Source organism: Labrus mixtus, chromosome 15 (genome assembly GCF_963584025.1).
Source record: "Labrus mixtus chromosome 15, fLabMix1.1, whole genome shotgun sequence".
NCBI classification, from domain to species: Eukaryota; Metazoa; Chordata; class Actinopteri; order Labriformes; family Labridae; genus Labrus; species Labrus mixtus.
In genome coordinates, this window is record NC_083626.1 from 4,048,315 (window position 1) to 4,070,146 (window position 21,832).

The window sequence follows — 21,832 nt, forward strand, 5'->3', positions numbered from 1 at the left end:
GTCACAGAAGGAAAGCAAGTGATACTAGTGACTGTAGAGACACTGAAATAGAAGAAGCATATTGGCATCCAGCCATCAATCATGATTTTTTTATTCCACCTGGGATTTTCTTGCTGTTATGTGTAAAAAAAGGAACCCTGTCAGTTGTGCAGTTTCACCAACACTCAGGTAGAGGGTGCTAGAGAGCTCAGTAAATGTGTCCTAGGCCTTCTGAAGCCTGGGAGTTTTCAACAAATGTAACATCTGAAGGCCGAGATGAAAAGTTTACAGTTTGTCAGAAATGATTTGATGTTTGCCGTATTTAAAACTCCACCATAATACCTGTTCAGATACAACAACCTTGATATCAGCAGTTCACTGACAAATAGTCCCTGTGCTACCTTTTGACAGCATCCCTTGTTTATTTCTCCTTCTTATGATGAATCAACCCTTTACGGCAGCACATCAACTAAATGACAGGAGAAAATCCTGACTGCATAAGACTTCAAAACGTAGACACAAATGTTCAAATGACAAAGCACTGTTAAACAAAATGTGAAAAACAAAAACAGTGCAGGATTAAATACTGCTTTTGTGTACCTGTGGCTGGTTTGATCTGCTGATCTCAGCACAGCACACTGATTGGTCATTAAATATCTAGTGATATCAACATCTCCTTTTTCCTAAAATGCAGCCAGTAGAAACTGAGAAGAAAGAGCAGCTTGTACCTGTTTCTTGGCACATTGAGTAATAGAGGGTAACTGCAAAGTAGAACGTCTGCAGCCACGTGAGATCCAGTGTTTTGCTCAAGGGCACTTCTGAAAGGCTCATATTGCAGTAATATTCCATTAGTTTTATCCAGACCTTTAAGGTGAAGTCTGGTTTGTTTCACATTTTATGGTTCTTAGAAAAAAATACTTCCAGCCACCAGAAACAGCAGAACAGTCAGGTTTGGGGCACTTGGTGGATTTGCGCCGTGGTCTGTGGTTGCGTCCAGTAAAGGCGTCTGACTAGCAGGTGGACTGCTTCCTCTTAACTCAGTCAGAGAGGCAACTTTTGAAGCTACTGTAGAAAGCGCTATAGACCCTTTTGTTTCCTTTACCTTGACCCCACCAGACACTCCATCTTTGGGTGATTGCAGATCTGACACTTCCCTGTCCGGTGTCTTGTACCATTGGCACTGGAAGTCTTTCTTCCAGAGCTCAGCTGGGTCTGGGTCCGCTGGTTTGGTGTCTGTGTCAGGCTGATCTGTGGCTTTTGCTGCTTCAGCCTGAGACGATTTTTGGAAGAAAATAATGTTAAGATGAGTTCATACTGCTTCAGAAGAAACATGAAAGGCTTTATCATTAAAGTGTAAAATTGAAGTTCAAAGATTGCTGCAGTTACAGAAACATTCATATCTGCACTCTTTATGAAGACTAAATAGTCACTTCTCCAGAGATTTCCCAAAATGATGTGTTCTAGAAAACACATTGCTCATGCAGTAGGATCAAAATACACCAGATTTCTCTGTTGTCGCTCAGCTACTGTTTTCCTCTCAACAAAGAAGATCCTCAGGCAGCTGAGACCCCCCGCTGCCTCACTCCCTCTCTTTTTTTTTTTTTAATAAAGTGTTGCTTATCTTTATTTGTCATGGCTCAAAATGAGTTGCTCTGTTCCTAGGTTTTCTGTTAGAAAAACACAACTTGAGGACTCAATGCGTCCACAGAATGGACAGTATAAAACATGGACGTAAGCTCAGTGACATCATACATTGGTAACTGAAGGGATGTTTGAAGCTCAACGATGGTGGGCCCCATTTTGAAAATGCTGTCTCAGCATAACTTTCAGTCAGCCTAGTGACAGGTGGAGCTTGGGCAGACATTTAGCCCATTGATGAACAGCTACAACGCCCCTGCTTGCAGTCAGATCAGCCACAACCCATTTAAAGAGACATTCATACCAAAACTGTTTCTTGAAAGATCTTGTAAACTCGTTAATTTCTAAAATGGGCATTTTTGAATGGGTGTGTACTTTTGGAGCCAGCCTCAAGTGGAAATTCCAAGAATTTGCACTTCTGCATCTCCCTTATTTTTCAGCACTAGAGGTTGCCGCTTGATACACAGGCTTGTCTGAATCTTCAGTAGCAGAAAATTGTGAAAGTCAAGAGGCATTAAGAGGCATTGTGAAGGAGTTTTTTTCTTTTAATGAACCTCTTGTATATCATCAGTCTCGTATGTTTACATTACTTTACTAACAAGCATGGCACCACATATGTTGCTGCACAGTTTGCTACAAACAATAATGAAATATGTTTTAAGACATGCTGTCATTCTTAATTGTTCTTTTAGTTGGCCAGTAGGTACTGGTGTGACTTTGACAGAAAAGTGATTTTTCCAACCAAGAAGATAATCTGTTAACATGCCTGCTAGGCTACTCACAGCAGGCTTACCGATAACAAGAAATTGATGTGAAGTGATTTCAAAGCGTGAATACTGCAACAATTGGTCAACACGTGAGGGCAACAACCTCGATGTCAAAAAAGGCCCAGAAGCTGACCCTGGACTACAAGAGGAAGAAATAGAAGCTGAAACCCAATGCATCCATAGGTCTATCAGAAGCCTCCAGCTACCTGATGTTAACATCGTTGAAGCCCTCATCTAGGCCGAGTGACCGGCCATGTGGCGAGCAAAGCCTGTTTCACCTTCGGAAGCTTACACAGTTTGGCATGGGGCCCAAGATCCTTCTGGAACAGTTGAGAGCGTTCTGACTGGAAACATTACTGCCTGGTTTGAGAACTGAACTCAAATGCTCTACAGAGGTTTTCAGACAGCTCAGTGTGGCACTTTCCCTCCAGCCAGGATGTTGATGGACTAAGGGCTTGGCTTGCAGGATTATCAGACACCCAAAGCAACTCCAACCAAGGACTGTTCCAGATGCTGCCATCTGGCAAGATATTACAACTTAAAGGACATGTTTATTCTTTCAGATGAACCACAACATGTGCACAGGCCATTGCATGCTGTTTTACAAAGCAAGATCAAATTTGTGATTTGTTTTTTTTGTATATATATCCTTTTTTGTTTAAGGATTAACCCTACCATAACCCTAAATTTCAAATTTTATAATCTTTCCCATCTTTGCCGTGCACGTATTTACCTCTGTCCCCTGCAGTCATTTTATGGACTGAAGTAAATAAAACCCAGACTTTATATTTTCTGCTATGAATTCTCATATGCAATGCTTTTGTAATGTGATACAATAATTGAGCAATCTTGAATCTAGATTTTATTATAGGAGCAGGCATCAAGCTTTTCCTTCAGCCTCAAACTGATACATGATGTATAAATAGTGCTTTATAAATCCAGCACAATTATATCTCCAGGTCTACTTCTATTCACATCCTCTCACCTTTTCCGTCACCTTCTCCACCACTTCCAACGGGGGTGGGAGGTGGAGGAACGCAGAGCTTCCTGGATCTTGACGTACACATCGGCCCTTCCCCTGACAGAGAGAGGCGGAGCAGAGTGCTGTTGCCGTGGTTACATTCAGGGTGTAGGGTCCCAGGACCGTACGGACAAACTCTGCCAGTTCCTGACACTCTCTCTGAGAAAACAGACAAATTGAGTCTTCGATGTGAACTTACAGCGAGAATAGTTTTCTCTGATAGATATAATAGACGCAGCAAACATTCCAGCACAATAACAACCTCTGGAGATCAGATCTGTGAGATGGAAAAGTAAAATGGTAAAAGCGTATTGATTACAAGAAGCATCTTTAATTATCTCATGCTGAGTCAGCATGCAGACATATTCTTGGATGTTTGAACTTTATGCACATTAGAGTTGTGTACCTCTGTCTTTGTCTCACTTCTCTCCCAGATGACAACTCCTGCTGTTCCCATGGCAGCACTCTCGCCTATGGTGCTCACCAGGTCTGCCTGTTGAGAGAAAAAAAAGAAGCTATAAGAAATCAGAACACAGCAGAACAAGCTCTTTGTCTATTTTTGTACTGGTCATATATGATAAAGTATAAACTTAATATTCAGCCTGAATTCTACACATGATGAAAAATAACACATAGCATGATTTTAAATGTTTATTTTATAAGACTGTGAGACTTCAGAACCAGGAAATAATTAGTGCTATGAAACAACATGTATCCAGTTCTTTCCTTCCTGTCCTCTGGTTCAGATTTAGTATTGATCCGTGGGGATGAGAACAAAATCCGGATGTTGATTCCTCACCTGTGACAGGAAAGTGTTGGTTGAGGCGTACACACTTTTGACCAGTGGGAATACAGGGAGATCAAAGGCTGTCCGACTTAGAGATGACACTCGTAATGCTTCTTTAATTTGACTGGACAAATACAGCCTGCCTCCAGGGGTCCCACCCTGTTTAGAAAGGAGACAAATGGTTCACAACTGTTAGAAAGGTACAGCTATGTTTGTAATTATTTGATAGACAATGTATATGTGCAAACATTATCTACCTGCATCTTCTCCAGGGTGAGGAGAGGGAAGAGGGCGGAGCATCGTTTCCATAGCCACAGAAGCTCATTGTTAAGGGCCTTCTCTGCAGCAGGGCACTGGCCGGTGTAATTGGCTAACATGGTCTGGGCAGGGTCGCCGTTGTAGCAGCTGGGGTAAGGGGAGACGCCCCATAATGCTTTGGGCCTTAATCGTCTGACCTCCCTGAGAGTTTCCATCATTACTGACTGGGCTGCTGCCTCAAAGTCCACCTGTGACAACATCAATAGATCACCTTTCAGTCCCCTCTAGACATTTAGGTTTACAGAAACAGAGAATTAAGATTTGAACATAAACAAGGCAGGAGATCCTAGATTCTTAGAAATACTCCTCTTTTTCTAATGACACATTTCAAATTTACTTCATTTTTTTAAATTTACTGAATTTTTTCTGCCCTCATGTTCATCCTACTGTCCATCTTTACCATTTCCTCTCCTATGTTATTCTTTAGTACCTCTTTAAAGGTGCTCATATCATTACATCACAATAAAATAATATTGCCAACATGAATACTATACTTTGTTTTGTTCATGAATGACTTGGATTCACTTTATTTCTAAGGGAAATCAAAACACTTAATTAAAACAACTTGTGTTTGTTTGATGTTTAAGCAATCCATCAAGATTTTCTCTAAACTCAGAATTATTTTATATGCTTCCACAAAAATGAACACTCAAACCTCTGCCAATGTCTCTATTTTCACTTTGTCTGAACCCATCCTCCCTTACACTCCCTTTCTTTCCTTGCTAGCTGTCTGAATCACCTCCCACCTCCTCTCTTCCAAGCTTTTTAAAACCATTTCCCCTGAATTGTCTTTACCTTTGACCACTTCTCCACCTCCTCCGGCGTCCAGTTAGGAAAGAAAGCCTTCAAAAGTTTCCTCGATGCCTCCAGATACATAGCCTGCTTCTCTCTGTTCCTCGACCACTGTGGGATCCAATCAGCCCAGCGCAGCACCCCTAACCCAAGGTACCTTGGGGCAGGTAGAGCTGTGTCCAAGTCCTGCTGGGTCTTTTGGATGTGGTTGTCTAGCCGTGTGTTCTGTGGCAGCCCCCCGTTGATGGGTGTGTCTTTATCTGCAAAATACGGATAGTTTCCAAGCGTGTCTTCATAAAACACAGCCACTCGGCCCTCCCGTTCTATCCCAAAAGTTCTGAAATCAGGTCGACCGGAGCAGGAAGAGTCAGGGATGCCCCAGAAGATGATAAAAGGCTGTCCAGATAGGAGAGGGGGGCGAGCCAGCTGAGGTGGACCAGCCATAACCATGTCAGCAAAGGCAGCAAGCACGAGGAGCAGGGGCAGGAAAACTGGACACTGGACTTGAATGGTGTTTGAAGAAACAGTTGTTTGAGTGCTGAGATTGTAGGGTATCCATTTTGGGTCTGGCCGTGGGTCTGGATGCGACCATGACTTGGTCCACGCCATTGAAGCGTTCTGGCTCTCAACTCTTCAGGCTATCACAGCCAATCATGTTCCTGTAGAACAGACGGAAAACTTTATTATTCTGTTGTTTGATATTGGGAAAGAAAGAAAGAGTCTACAACAGGACTACATAATGAGTAGGAAGCAATGATTTAGAATATAATCCACAGGAACACTTTGTCAGGTTCACATTAACTACAAACTGAGTTCTAACTGTGGAGCCATTTGGTGCTGATGTTATTGAACAAAGCCCTCAGTCAGTCAGTCAAGTCTGAGCTAACTGAAGCCACTTTGTACTGAATGAGTCGTGTATACTGGCCAGTTTGTTCTTTTCCAACTGTTTACTAAAGCATCTGCTTTCCTAATTTGAAGATTTAAGTTTTAAAAGTCAATGCTGACGTTTGGTTTAACTTGGAACCTGAACCTTCCTGTGTGAAAGTCCTGAGTTGATCGGAGTTTTGTGAAATCCCAATTTATTTAGACACTTAAGAATGAAAACCGGCAGGGACTATCTGAATTAATATTGTAATTTCAGTGACCACAACAAACACACGCCTCATGATATTGTCTGCCATCTCTTATCTTGATTCTTACCTACAAGAACCTCCTGATGTGTCCTGCCCTCTACTTTTTAATTTGATATGATTCAATGTCTTTTGAAATCCTAACATTCACACCCTTTATTATAAGTGGGGCTAGTGATATAACTGCCACATATGGATTTCTCTAAGGCCCCATCAGTCACTCAAGTTATGAACAAAGTTTATATAATGTTGTTAATATATATATATATATATATATATATATATATATATATATGGATGGCGGATACAGCTGTGGTCACACATTATGCAAAATTGTGGATGCTACGAAGAAGACGTGTGAATGTCTCTGTTATGAGTGATATTTTAGCAAAAAGTTTATGTGCAATACATGAATTCATAAAAAGTATCTTAACATTAACAAAACATATTATGCTGTGATGTGATGATGAATATGACGTCAAGTCAGGGTCAGGTGTGTGTGTGAGTGTGTGTCTGTGTGTGATTGGCCCTGATTGTGGCCAGGTGTGTGAAACTTCTAAATAGCTTTGGTGTTCAGTGCTCTGTGCTGACTCATTATCTCACCATCAGAGATAGTGAGAGGTTTCAGATTCAGGGTTTTGTTGTGTTGTTTAGAAGTGTGAGCGAGCCTCTGCAAAAGCAACTCTGAAACTGTTCTGTGTGCTTTATTTGATCATCTTTGCCAGCTGCTGCTCTGAAGTTTTAGTTCACGTTCAGGTTCCTTTATTTGTCCCCAATTCAATTTGGTTGCATGGGTAAAAGGGCAGAAGTGTGTAAAGTGTGCAGATTTCAATCATACAATTTTTAAGACAAGTTAATATGTGAAAGTTACAAAGCCGAGACCTTCATGAAATTACCAACAACCACATCAAGCAGCGAAGAGAAAAAAAGATGATGAGAAAAACAAGAGTTAGTTGGTGCTGGGTGTTTCTAACCCAGCCTCTTAGTTTCTCTTTTAACACAGGCCTGGTGGCCTTTGTGTTTCAGTTCAGGAGTGTCTCTAAGAGTTTAGTTTCTAGTCAGCTGTATGGCAGCACTGGTTATGTTATCCCTGATTTCTTATCTTATTCGTTTTTGGTTCTTCCCTATTTTTTGTATGCCCTTGTTCCCTTTTCCCATTTAATCACTTCTGATTTTAGTGGTTTTTAGTGTTGTAGTACTCAAAATCGGTCTTGATCTCGAGACCACTTTTTGAAGGTCTCAGTCTTGTCTCGTAATCGAAAGCATTTTTACTAGGTCTTGTCTCTGTCTCAGACTGGGTGGACTTCTGATTTTAAATCAAGACCAGTCAAGACGTCCACTCGTAGGTTATTTTTACTGTCAAATGGCCCCTTTCTAAAGGAAAGAACAACTTCAATTCATTCATAATTTGATTTTTATCCCCCGGTTACTTCCGCAACCTTCCCGCTGTCACAGTCTAAGTGATTGACACGCCCGCTACACACAGGATGATGATTGATATTTGTGTTCTTGGCCTTGTCTCTGTCTCGCCCTGCCTTGGTCTGGAATCGGTCTCCATCCCTAAATGTCTTTGTCTTTTCTTGGAAAAATGTAGGGATTATAGGGTTGTCTTTGTTTAATGGAGGGTTTTTTAATTTTGATATAATGCAATTTATTAATACATCTTTATTCAATCCTTAAATTAATGTATTCCATGTTTCAGCTTCATAGAGCTCAAATAACAACTCACTGAGCTCTTTTTTTTATCTCCATTGTTGCTTTGTTATTTCATCACGAGCCATTTGCCTTGATCTTTCTTTGAGCAGATCAACACAGCACATCGTGGCCCTTTGTGCTAGGGCACAGTGGAAAGCTTGCGTCTCTACTTATTGAACATTTGTCGTGTCTAACATCTGGAAACAACTCAACACCAACGTAGGAAACTCTCTAATGTAAAAAGTTAAAAGTTAGCTTGTTTAAGAAACAACATGTTCTGTTAATAGAGTCAACATCATATTAATGACAAAATGTTATCACTGTTCAAATCACAAGTCACATTACAACTTCCACAGAGTGTCATGAGACTGGCACACTCGCCCAGCTTAACGAGGATGATGATGGTAAAGGGCCTATCATTTTTTAGGTCAGCGGATAGAGTCGGAAAGCAGGGAGAGACAGTTTGGGGAACGACATGCATGAAAGGAGCCACAGGTCGGACTCGAACCTTGGCTGTCCGCTTGGAGGACTATAGCCTCCGCACATGGGGCGCACGCACTAACCACTGCCCCACCAGCGCTCCAAAGGGTCTATAATTGAACAGCCTGCAGAGCGATGCAGTTTTTTAAAAATAGTTATAAAGTGACAAATGTCCAGGGTTGTTTCTGATGGACAACATTTGATATCAAATAAATAAAATTAAAACATCTCCTTCGGACTACTCTCATACAATCAATCAATGAGTCAATCTTTATTTGTATAATGCCTATTCATAACAAATGTTATCTTGAGACTCTTTACAAAAGCAGGGAAAAGAGCTTACTCATTGTTATGTAAAGAAGAATGGGATAGGGGGAGATGAGATGAAGGAAGAAGAAAAGGATAGGGACAAATAGAGGGGCGGACATTATCAAATGTAAAAAAAATCACACATGGGAAAGAATAAGCCTTTTTTTTTCCAGAATTGGTCTTTGGCAGTTGCATTTCCTTTTTTCCTTCTGATTATTATTTTGCTTGTTACTATTCTGATGAATGAGATTGAGGCAGTGGAAGCAGTTTTATGTCGAATGAAGTGTTGCTCATGTAACATATAGGCAACAGAGGAAGTCCTTCCAACAGGAAGTGGTTGCTAAGTATAGGTGTGATTAGTGACCGATTTGGCCAGCTGAGATATACAACTTACATAGAGTGTTGCTCCACTGGTGCATTGAAGGACTCTGGCTTTTGTTTAACAGGCAGCATGGGCTAAGAAATAATGAGAAGTGGAAGCAGAACTAAATGTTCTTATTTTTGAGGCAGGGTGTAAAAACTGAAAATTTAGGAGGATGGAAAGCTATTTACAGAAAAAGTTAACTGGTTATTTTATTTGATCCTTTAATTGTTTTTTACAAACTTCGTTAATCCCAAGAGGAAATTCTGTTTTACACTCTGGTATTAAGAGACATGCTTCTCACACACTCCAAACACACACATGCACAAACAGGACCTGGGGACATGGATTAGTGGAGAGACGTCAGAGTGGGGCTGCTACACAGCGAGCGCGCCTGGCTGTTGTGGGTTCATAGCACTTGCTCAAGGGCACCTCAGCACTACTTGGGGTGTGAACTGGCAACCACTCCAGCCACCAGACCAACTTCCATACTTTGGACTGGGACGTGAACCCTGCAGTTCCCAACCCGAGTCCCTACAGACTGAGCTACTACTTCCCTGCACACTCTGGTTAGTAGAAAAAATACAGCGTTGATCACCAGCAAAGTTGATCAATTCTTGTGTCGTAAAGTCTTGAGGCTTTGTGCAACAGAAAACTCAAATCCTCCAGTGTATAGCCAGCTTTACAACCATGCTAATATCATCCACTCCATTGGTGGGATGAATACTATTGTCCCCCAAATTGTTCTGAATTTGGAGTCTGATGATCAAGGGTTCATTGAAGGGTACATTGTCCAACACACAGTTCAATGTGGTTCAGTTGAGTGCCATAGTACATGATATATATTATATTCATATACAACAAACTATAATATGATCCCTAGTGCTCTGTATTGAAGCAGTGTATTGTGTCACATATTGTGTCCACACGTACTCATGTTGTTCCCCTGGTGTTAACAAAGGGCTGCAGCATTTTTGCTCTCCTTTCTTTTTCCTCACTTGTCACATTTTGTTGAAAAATGTCCGGCAGTGTCTTGTTAGCAGTAGCAGCATCTCATAGCTGCATGCCTTCTAACAAGCCATTAAAAAGAGACATTTTACACTTCTTGGGAAATATCTGGTGTAAACAATGAGCAGCTCAAAAAAAGTCATGGAATAAGTGTAAGGGTTTCATAAACTATGTCCCAATAAATAGGTTAACGTTACCATTAAAGAGAGAAAGGAGGGAATCATTCAGCACCACTCCCAATTAAAGGCTCTTCATGCCCTCACAGGTGTTTTCATTTAGCCAGGCTGATTAGACCTCCTGTCAGGTGGCATGTGGGCGGAGCTATGCTTGAAAAAAAAAAATAGTGTGCTCTGAATCAAATGCTGTCTGTACACGCCTACGCAGTCCTGAGAAGAGAACTAATCAGGCTAAAGTGGATACACCTGTGTGGGTGTGAAGGAGCGCTCAACTTTAACATGAAACACACTGATGAATGCAGACACAGAGCCGCTCATGACTAAGACCCGTTTACAGGTCACCGCTTTCATCCGGCACCTTTTTTGTTGGGTTATGGCTGTTTGTTTACACAACGTTGGTGTTGTGGCTGACTGAAAACAGAAGGCCTTGAATATGGCTCCCAGAGTGCAAACTCCCTGAAACGTTGTGTAAAAAAGTTGCAGACGATAGCAGGTGGCCTACAACAACAATGGCGGACTCCTGAGTTCTGTTTGTGCTGCTCACTCCCAGTCGACATTTTCTTGAAATGTAGAGTACATTTCAAGAACTTTGTAGTTTAGGGTCAATTAGAGTTGCAGCCCTACCACATCGTTCATACATACAAATGTTGGTGTTTTAGCTGTTAGATGTTTACACCTCAGTGCTCTGTTGAAGGAAGAGTATGCATTGCGTGTGTCGTTTCATTAGAAAGTCACACTGCCAACTACCGGCCTGGCATCTATTCTACAATGTTTTCAGTCGTTTTTGGGACGTTGGTAGATGGTGGCTGTTATCAAAAACATTGTCATCTGAAAGTGAAACTTTTTCAAAAACAGAACACAGAACACAAAACACAGTTTTCAGAGGATCGCTCTGGTGTAAACGTAGCCTGATGCTGGCTAAACACTTGATGGTTTTGGACCGCATTTATGCCCATTGAAAATGAACGCATTTTAGTACAATGCAAATACATTAAAGAACCATTTATGTGTACTACATATATGATTTGATCAGAAGATATGATGACTAGTTGCCTATAAGTATTGTAATGGTGCAAAAAGTCAAACTTCAGAGGCATGTTATCAATACTCTTTACTGGAATGTAAATGAACATCCAAGCTCAGCTGCAGGAATCTGTGAGGGCAACGGATGTAAGATAACAAAACTGGACAAGAAAATTGGTGTACCCCAGGGCAGGCTTAGTAACAATTACCCTTGTATGGTTGTCTCTACCACATACATTCGTACTAGGCTACATACGTCTGCTATTTCCTTGCTGGAGTGTGACGTGATTTGTGTCATGTGCAGGTGCGATGGATCACGTACAAACCAATAGGGTGTCGGAATGGTATATGTTTATACTTCTCATCCAACCACAATCAAATTCACTCTATCCGGATGGTGCGATTTATCTGGATACGTTTTTGTTTTTTTTGTGTTTTTTTGAACGATGACAAGCCGGAATGAAAACAAGCCTAAATGAAATAGGATTAACGAGGCTATTTTTAAAATGTAAAGAGTAGAAAGTACAGATAATTGCGTGAAAATGTAAGGAGTAGAAGTAAAAAGTCGGCTGAAAAATAATTACCCAAGTATTATAGATACCCAAAATTTCTACTTAAGTAAGGTAATAAAGTATTTGTACTTAGTTACTTGACACCTCTGTTGATCAGGCGCATCTGACCTAACACCATCAATAACCAATGAGCGCAAGCAGATCAGGAACTGTCACCAACTTGATGTTGGATACTTTTACAGCTCACAAACATGGTAGCGAAAATAAACACAACTGTGGCTGGGCCAAGTGGAGTAATGAAAAAGAAGACAGTGGTGTTGCCACTGTGAAATCGTGCTACAAACAGCAGGTGTGTTGTCTCACAGTCTGAACGAATCGTCTAGTGTGTGTATTTAGAGTTGTAATAAATTTAGAACAGCTGAGAAACTGTATTTCTCTACCTCTCGACTGTTCAGCAACTGAGAAGACTGAACCTTGAAAACTTTTAGTATTATAAAATAGAAATCTAGAGCAATCCTTCAGATCGTCGCCTTCGCTCATGTAAAGGAAACTCTGTCCAGTACAGTTGAATAAGCTTCCGGATCGCCAAGATTATAAGCCACTAATGCTGAAGGGGTTCAAAGGTCACAGGAAGCACAGTTTCCAGTAATGCTCCTGTGTTTCTAAATCCATCTCTGTCTTCGAGTAGACATTCTGACAATCCCTTTTATGGTTGACTTTGTCAAGAAAAGATATTGTCCAAACTGGTGTGTGACTGCGACCTTTTGTATTCCAATAGCTGTAAAATCTAAATGCTGTTTTGTGTGCGAGCTCTTCCTCACAAGTGGTCATGAATGATTAGCGTGATAGCTGCCTAATCTGTTCAGACGAAGCCTCTGGTCTGTGTTTACTCGTCTGTCTGGGTGAAAAGCTGAGCCTGAGCCCACCACCTCCGCAATGTTCCCATCCCACCCTCATATGAACCTTTTAATGGTCAAATATTACACAGCCTCTTACGTGTCAAGTAATATATTTTTAATTTTTTTATTTAACCAGGTTGGTCCCATTGAGATTAAGAACATCCTTTCCAAGGGAGACCTGGCCAAGACAGGCAGCAGCAACAACACAAAGTTACAGAAAAGTAGTATAATTTACAAAAACACCAAAATTTGCATTAAAAGAGAACCATTTATGAGTCAAATCTGGGAGTCAGTAGCTCAGGTATTCCAGCTAAACGCATCGATATCCTTTAGAATCTGCTTCCAAGTCTTTCATTTTAGATTTAAGTCATTCTGCAACAGATTCCAGGCTGAGGGAGCAGAAGACCCAAAATCATTTTACCGATTTCTGTTTCAGCATTTGGGAGAGAGAGACAGAGAGCATAAAGAGGTCCTGAGAAGGCAAAGAGTACTGTCTGGTACTTTTCTGCATTGCATATAAACACATAGATAGTGTGGAAGCAGATCAAGAATGACCTTATATATAAGGGTGTAGCAGTGTATGAGCCTATGGGTCACCAGAGCAGGCCACCTACACGTTTTCTTTCAAATATATATATGAACTATACATTATATAAAAATTGCCCAAATTAAACCTGGTATAAATTCTTTGAAACTTGCTTTAACACACTTCTTAATGCGTTATGAAACATATCAGTAATTTATGTTCTCATTATGGCATATCTCTCAGCCAAAGAGGATTAATGGATATATACATTCGGCATCTTGTAATTTGTAATTATTTCATGTTCTAATGTGTTTTTCCTCTTCATTTTGATCTCACGGTTCATTTGTCGCCTCCTCTCCCATGAAAGCCACCACGCTGTGCACATGACACAAGGAAATCAAATCAGTTGTTTGAACCTGCTGGGACTCTGATTTGATCCCATCATTATCAAGCAGTGTTAGTAAAAAATTGTATTTGCGCTCGAGAAGAGAAAATATCCTTGACAACATTTCATTATAAAGCTTTGCATCTGGAAGCTGTGCTTTCTATATTTAACACTGAATAATAACTTAAGGCTACAGTGCAGGTTTATAATGAGTGAAACTTTGACACAGTGTTTACTGTGTTTTTATTTCAAACTTTCTCTCTGAATCTCCCTCCATATCTCACTTTCCAAGCCCAACACAGTTTCAGCAGAACTGGTTCTTCTCGAGGTCTCTGCCTGTTAAAAGGACATTTTTCTTTGCCACTGTTACTTTGTAACAGTAAAGAGTTAGATTGATTGGGGCTATATTAAAGTAATGCTCTAATTTTCCATGCGTCCAGCCATGCTGCGCCCACGAGTGCTGAATGAAGGAAAGACACACCGGTAAGATCGAATCAGGAAGTGAAATCAGCTGAGATTAGGACAATAAATGCGTCACTCCGGTCTAATGCCAGCAAAGAAGCGGTGCTGCAATACAACGGCATGTCACATTCCATCAGTCAGTCCATCACGTTAAGTTTCTAAGTAGGTACAATATCATCATAGTCAAGTTTAAAACAGCTGACACTACCTCACTCTCTTTTTTAGCAGCACAGGAGACACAGTCATGTCCCTGCAGTGTGTACTTTCATGTTGACTGTAATGACAGATAGCTTAGTAATGACGACGATATTGTTGCTTCTGTTTGCTGCAGAGAATTTTTGATTGGCTCCCTGGACTTCCAGTGAAATATCCAGAAGGAATGCAGACAGTGAGAGTCTCCAGTGAAGCTACTTCCGTTCATTTCTTACTACACTCGTCCACAGAGGAGACTAAGAATAGAGATGTCTGTACATGTTACATCACTGCAGGGTTATCATTTCTCCCTATCCTGCTCTTTGGTCTTTGACATGTTACCACAACCAGTGAGAATTGAAATTCCATGAGAATAGCGATGAGTCTTCATGGCCCCAAGAAACACGCACAAGTATAGAACGGTAGCCTCTAGCTGATTGATGGACAGTGTATTATCCATTGTTTTTCCGATTAAACAGGCCGCACTCCTGATTTTCACAACATGTTATGATGCTGTAAATGACATAAAAATTAACAACATTTTCCATGATTTCCATAATCATCATTAAATAACCCAATACAGCACTCACAACTGCAAGCAATGGCCTAAAAATAAACTAGTTATTAGTTATTAGTGTAAGGACGATAAACTGATAAAACTCTTTACTCCCCTTTTTAACTTTCCATTTGTCACCCATCACCTACTGAAAAGATTTTCACCTCTGTAGATTTTACTTTTCAGTCGGTGACTACTCATCTTTCTAACGCTCAGAATCCTTGTGTTTAGATGTCCAATCAGAAAACGTCAGGCTAATTCAGTTTGACTTTGTTTTCTAGTGCCTGAGAGGTCGTCAATTAAACAGCAACAACATAACGATTAAGTTTGATTAAGTTCAAGAGATTTGTGCTGTCCGGTTGCCATAAATAGTTCAACATGCAACAACTTATCACTTAAGGCAAATGTATTCAGGCGCAGAGGACGAAAGGTTTCGACGCTCCGGTACTTTCTTTGCTTCCTGTCTGAGAGAAGGAGTCCAGAGAATAATTTTTTTGAATGTCTAAGATCCTTCTCAGTAACACCAACCTCCTTTTGTGGAGCGGCAGGAGTTTCCTTTACTGTGTGACATCTATGTGAACTAAAGCTTATGTATTTACTTTAATGACATTGTTTGGGTGCAAACTTAATTGACCAAATAGAGTGCTAAAACTGGGAAAGTTAAACTGTGTGAACTTGAGACAAGTGAAACTTACCCTGGTCGAGTTTGCTCCTGTAGTCCGTCCTCTCACTCTCCACATCCTCTGAGATTCAGCTCACGATACGACTTTATATTCCTCTTTCCTCGGGTTTATGTGTTACCCTCCCAGAAAGAAAAATGAAGCTGTCCTGCAAGATTTGTGACAGCATGGATGACCTGTGCATGTATAACATGCAACAAAAAGAAGCCTGACATCTGGAGGAGAGAGAGGGAGAAGGAGAGGGGGGATGAAAGAGAAAAGAGAAGCAAAAATTGTCAAAAAAGGAAAAGGAAGATGAATGAAAAAAGAAAAGCCAAAGAGAGGCTGAGGAGCAGTTGGAGTCTTTCTAAGAGAGGGAATAGACTTTTGGCAGGTGGGGGTGTTTGTGTGTGGTTGTGTGTGACCCCACCTTCACAGCCAAGCTAAGCTTCCTTACTGAGTGGAGGTAAGCAGGGTCAGTGTCCACCGCGCCAACTCACATGACCAACCACACTTACAGTAATCCCATAATCCTATGCTCTATACTGCTACTGCTCTGGCTAAACAAACATCAGAGCTGTGAAGGATCACACCTGCCCCCCCCCCCCCCCCCCCCCCCCCCCCATTCCTCTTCTTCCTCTTCTGTCTCATGTCACCTTTCTCTACCTTTCAGTCACTTTTCTCTCCTCTCTCATTTTTTGTCCTCAAATCACTGACCTTTAATTATTTTCATTTTTTCCTTGTTTTGTTTTTTTTACCTCTCTCCTTTCCTTTGTGGGCTCCCTCCTTAATCTCTCTTTTTACACACTTGACTCTGTGTTTTGTAATCAACTTTTGTCATGGTTTCTTCTCTTCTTTTCCTCTTCTTCGTATTTATCTCCTTACATTGTTTGTTGTATTCGTTTCTATACTTTCACGTCCCTCTGCATCCTCTGGATACTTTTCTCACATTTCCTTCCCTTTATACTTGTAACAATGACATCAATATACCCACAATCTGTTGCCTTACTCATTTGCATACACTGCAGTGTGTGCCCCACCAGAAAGAAATCTGATGCCACATATAAATAAGTTGGGAAAAAAAGGTCTAGAGCATCACTAGCACCCCCTTGAGGATTTAGTTAAATTTGTCCTGCTGGTCGATATGCCACATTTACCTGAAGAAGAACCTTTGGATCGAAACGTTGCCCTTAATAAAGTTGCTCTTTTGGGGCTTAACAGTGTGCAGACCTGCAATCTGCTTGGATGTGCGCGCACTAGTTCTCTTATAACATCAGGACAGAGTCCAAGAAAAATGTCTCTTTGGGGACAATAAAGTATATCTTATCTTATGTTATCTTAGAGTCTTTTTTTCTCTGCTGGTCAATATGGACTTTTTATTGGTAACAAAAAATACTTTGTGGATAATTGTTGGGTTAATGGTTTTTTATGCATCTCAAATATGCAAAACATTGCATTGTGGGATATTTAGTAAGAAAGCAGATTACATGCCTGGGAAACTGTTTCAGTTCCAGAGTGAAGTTTTGAGAAAGCAATAGAATCGCCCTAAAACTGTACATACCATTTCTTATTTTGGTACGTATTGCTATTACTGATATCCAGACACACCTTGGGGCGGCTGTGGCACGGTAGAGTCGTCGTCTCTCAACTGGAAGGTCGAGGGTTTCATACCCAGCTCCTGCAGCAACATGTCCGATGTGTCCTTGGGCAAGGCACTTAACCTCAAATTGCTCCCGTATGAATGTGAATTAATGGGATTAGTTACTTCTGATGGTCTCACTACATAGCAACCACTGCCATTTACCTTCCCCTGTGAGTGTCATGCTGCAAGAGCTCTGGCTGCTACTACCCGGGAGCAAACAATCGCTCGCAGTTAATCACCCCAAGTTCAAAATAAGCCATCAGAAATGTTGATGTGATATTTTAGATGAGGAAAGGAGATGTAAAAAACAGGTGTGCGGTAATATCATCCTCTGTTTTTCTGCATCAACAGCATTTCTTCAATAATTTAATGTAACTATGTTTTTTTTCCATAGAGGTATTTTGTTGCTGACAGAACTTGGTGTCCTGCTATACTCTGTTTTTATTTTTTTTACATTTTCACATTTGCTATACTTTTTTTTCTGTTAAAGTTACAGAAAGTACAGAAAAATGCAGCCCCAGATATCTGATGTGTGTGTGATAAATCACCTTTTTTTCTTATTTTCCATTTGTCACCCTCATATCCTCCTAAATTCTATTCCTCACAACATCGTCTTGCCCTTAATTGTTTTTGTCATTTTACATTTTTCCTCACATATTTCAATCCCGCCCCTTCATTTAGGCTCCATACCTCTCAAATTGCATCTCTCTTCTCCCGGCTTCCTGTCATTTTTTCCATTATTGCTGTCACTGCACACAATAGCTAATAATGTGGTCAAAGAATCACACCTGTGCTCTTGTGCTTTTTCTATAAATTCTCTCTCTCTGTTTTCTCTCTCCCTCCGGCTCTTTCCTTTTGATTTCATCATCTTTAGTGCCATACGTTGTGTTCTTTCCTCTTGCTGCATGCAGTGTTTCTGATGATTCAAGTTAAGAATTAGCTTTTAGGAATACAAGCTGCAGCACATTCAGTATTAAATCTGTTTCTATTATTTTGCTATGAGGTCTTTCTCCCCCAAAACGTTGTTAAAACTATTTAACAGGCGATTTAAAATGCATTTGTGTCAAATCGTACAATTCACATTAAGATGGCATGATTAACTCTAAAATGTTGCACTCACAACCTTTTATACAGAAGCATCCTCTTTATGTTTCCTGTGCATGTCGAGTATTGAATGTTTAATTAAGTGTGCATGTTCGTGGACTTCATTCCATCTCTCACAGTTTCCATGGCCAGCCTATGCTTTTACATTTTACAACGTTTTATTTGATTCCCATGAGACCTCCTGCACTAAAAATACATGCATTGCACCACAGGGAATTCTGGGTAAAAGCATCCACCACATGCCTAGTTGTCGACTTAACATGAGGTCTGTGTATTTTTATGTAAGCATCTGCGTTTGTGTCAGAGTGCTGGTGGGATTTTTGTACACTGTGTTTTTTTTCTTTGAAGTCATACTGTAGGTGTTTTTGTATACGTTGCAACGCACCGCAGAAACATTTCATCTTTGCCAACGTACAGTATGTGCATTTGGCTCATTTGTAAACCATCTAAGTTTAACTTCAGCCTCCAGTGAACTGCTACATAATTAAACAACTGGAAGCTCCTCAGTCAAAGCAGCCAGTCAGGATTTTTTCCCACTTGAGCAGAACCAGGGTTACAGTATGTCTCATGCCTATACACTAGTCATCTCTGCAACAACCTTAAAAGGGGAGGGGAGTATTTTGTTGGTTCTTTGCACACAATAAAAATCTAATGTTTATACTTCTCTGAAACCAATGAGGATGGAAGCTTGGCTCACATAAATTATGTTAGCATTTATGTGCAAACACAGCAAGAAAGAGAGTTCCAATCACACGTGGTCTCTGTAGACTCGCATGAGATGCATTTACTGCCATGCATGAACAGCAGACTGAGGGCTGACTGGTTGTGGTTGGATCATCCATGACAAGTGAAGACAGGGCAATAAGGTTCTTAATGTGATACACTCTAACTCCCATATCTGGCTGTACTTAAATGAGTTCACCTTTTCATTAATTACATAAACTGTATTTGTATAATATGTATCCAGGTAATAGAGCATAGCACGTCTTTCTTCTTCTTAAATCTACCAGGTCCCTTTAATGCACTAGTGTTAGTTTGAGGTCCCTCTGACTGTATTTGCAGGTTGTTGTATGTCTATTCCTTTGTGCACTAGTGGGAGATTGGTCTGTGTCTTGCAGGTGGAGGTGTTGATTGCACAGCCTGTTGTACCTGTGCAATGTTGGCGTGAGGAGGTCTTCTGCCCTCTTCAAGGTGGAGCAGACGGAGCACTCCCAGTACTCGGATTATAGAAAGGTCATTAACAATGCCTTCAGGTTAAACACACATGGACCACCGAAGACACATACACACCGACACGCCAGTCAGATTATATGTTTCCAATACCCTAAAGTCATCCGCTTTTCTCTGAGGCCACGTCTCCCTAGAAACAGATCAGCCAGAGGATGATGATGGTGATGGTGATCTCAACAGCCGGCGTATTTGATAAAAAGTAGGACACAGCGGGAGGAGATAGAGAGACAGGAAGCAGATAAAGAGGCAGAAATAAAAACAGATAAAAAAGGAAGGTAGAAGATAAGGAGCTAGGAGGCATGATATAAAGCTAGGAGTAATGATTTCCACAAGGTGTTTGGACATGCAAGCTCCACTAGGGTGCCCCTCAAGTCGAGAAAATATGATGCAGGAAATAAGGGGCGCAGTTTCTGCAGAGAAAACATGATGCAGGATCCTCTACATTTTCTGCTTAAAAAATGTGACACAAGGCTACACTGGAAGCCCTACATGGTATGTATATGGTTCAGAACCATCACCATATGAATCAAGACTTTCTCAGGAAGTGATGTCAGACTGTTTTCAGTTGTATTCAATTTACTTGTGTACACTTTTCAACAGAGCATGCATTTAGATGACTTTGGATTCAAACAACTAACTAACTAGCTTGTTTAAGATGCGCTCTCAGGTTAGTGAGCTCTGGTTCTACCTTAGGTCTACCTTACCTGGGTTTACCTTACTACAGTAGTTGTGTGTGCAGCAGCTCTACTCAAAGCTTCCCCTGGATGTCTGAACTCCTTGCCTTATGTTTAAGGCTGAGGGAACCCCAAAGCTATCATCCACTTTCCAGCAAAGAACTCTGGCCTCTGACTTGTGACATCTTTAAAATTCAAATCCAAAGTTAACAAATAAGTAAAAGTTTTTGAACATTTGTATAATATAAATAGTATTCTTTGGCTTTTGGACACCACTATACTAAGGGAGATTGCAAGCAGGAGTATCTGAACACGTCAGCCATGTGGGCATACATGAAAGGTAGACAGACAGTTGAAGCTAAACTTAAAGGCCTCTGAGGCTCAGCAGAGGTTAGTGAAATCTCAGCAGCCATTGAATTTGGCACACAGTATACAAACAGAATGGCATTTAAAGAAAAGGACAGCAAATGGAGAAACATCTGCATGGATTATAGGAAGGCAGGAGTCATGCACTTTGTCGTCAGAGGCTGACATTTTGAATGGTTTGAGTCATTCATTTCAGATACTTCAATACTGGCAAGCTTCTTGGTAAAACCAAAGTCTGAGTGTAATCAGTGACACAGAGGAACTCAGGTGTGTGTTGGGCTGCTGTGGATCAGGAGGTAGAGCAGGTCAAGAAGATTGGCGGTTGAACTCTTAACTCCTCCAGTCTGCAGGTTCAAGGTGCTCTTTGGCAAGAAGCAGACCCTAAACAACTGCTGTGTTGTTTAGCAGCCTCCGCCATCAGTGTATGAGTGTGTGTAGTTCAGTCTATTTAGGGATTGAATCCAGCAGTTAGACCTGACTTTATAGTTTGGCCTTAGTATAGGAATTTAGCTTCCATTTCTCTCCTTGCTGATTCTGAAACAGAACACAAACTGCCCTTGGTAGGTGAGATTCTTTCGATGTCTGATCATTACTTTGCAGTGCTCCCTGTGAAAAGACATAAAGTCATAAAACCACATTCTTCATACCAGTCTTCTCCCTTAAGCCTTCAGATATACCAACAGCTTACATTATAGATTTGATCCTAAATAAGCAACAACACTTTTCAGCCAATATGTGTGAATATAGAAAAGGAACAAGCAAGTACAAGCTAGTATATATCAAATTTGAACTTTGCTGACACTGTGAGATTTTAGGCTTTACTCGCAGAAGAAAATCTTGATTATATCTAAAGCCTTTTTCACACAAGCACTCCTGAAAATGTCTGAACAATCACTGGACTCGGTGCTGCTGAAATCATCCTGAGTTGCTTGTTCATATATGCAACTCACAGCAGGAGACTTTCCCTGACGGACGCTGGTGCTGGGGGGTCTCAGCAGGCAGGACATAATGTAACAGGACGATTTGGAATAGGGCAGAAGTGTCTGATGCTATGATGACATTTTTGCCTTAACATCAATGCTACGTCATTGAATGAATTCACAGTATCACGATGGGTGTAAAAGAACATACGTTCAATGGA

General features: G+C 40.8%; 1 protein-coding gene across 1 annotated transcript; it reads right to left on the reverse strand.

Moving 5' to 3' along the window:
* Window positions 1–35: 35 nt before the first annotated feature.
* On the reverse strand, window positions 36–16,226 carry si:dkey-72l14.3 (Glyco_hydro_56 domain-containing protein). Its single transcript, XM_061056941.1, has 7 exons — window positions 15,712–16,226; window positions 5,306–5,961; window positions 4,450–4,698; window positions 4,205–4,351; window positions 3,812–3,898; window positions 3,370–3,564; window positions 36–1,249 (listed from the first exon to the last, which is right to left on the reverse strand). Exons 2-7 carry the CDS (start codon window positions 5,909–5,911, stop codon window positions 884–886), a joined length of 1,650 nt encoding a protein of 549 aa, XP_060912924.1. The 5' UTR covers window positions 5,912–5,961; window positions 15,712–16,226; the 3' UTR covers window positions 36–883.
* Between the last annotated feature and the right edge of the window lie 5,606 nt (window positions 16,227–21,832).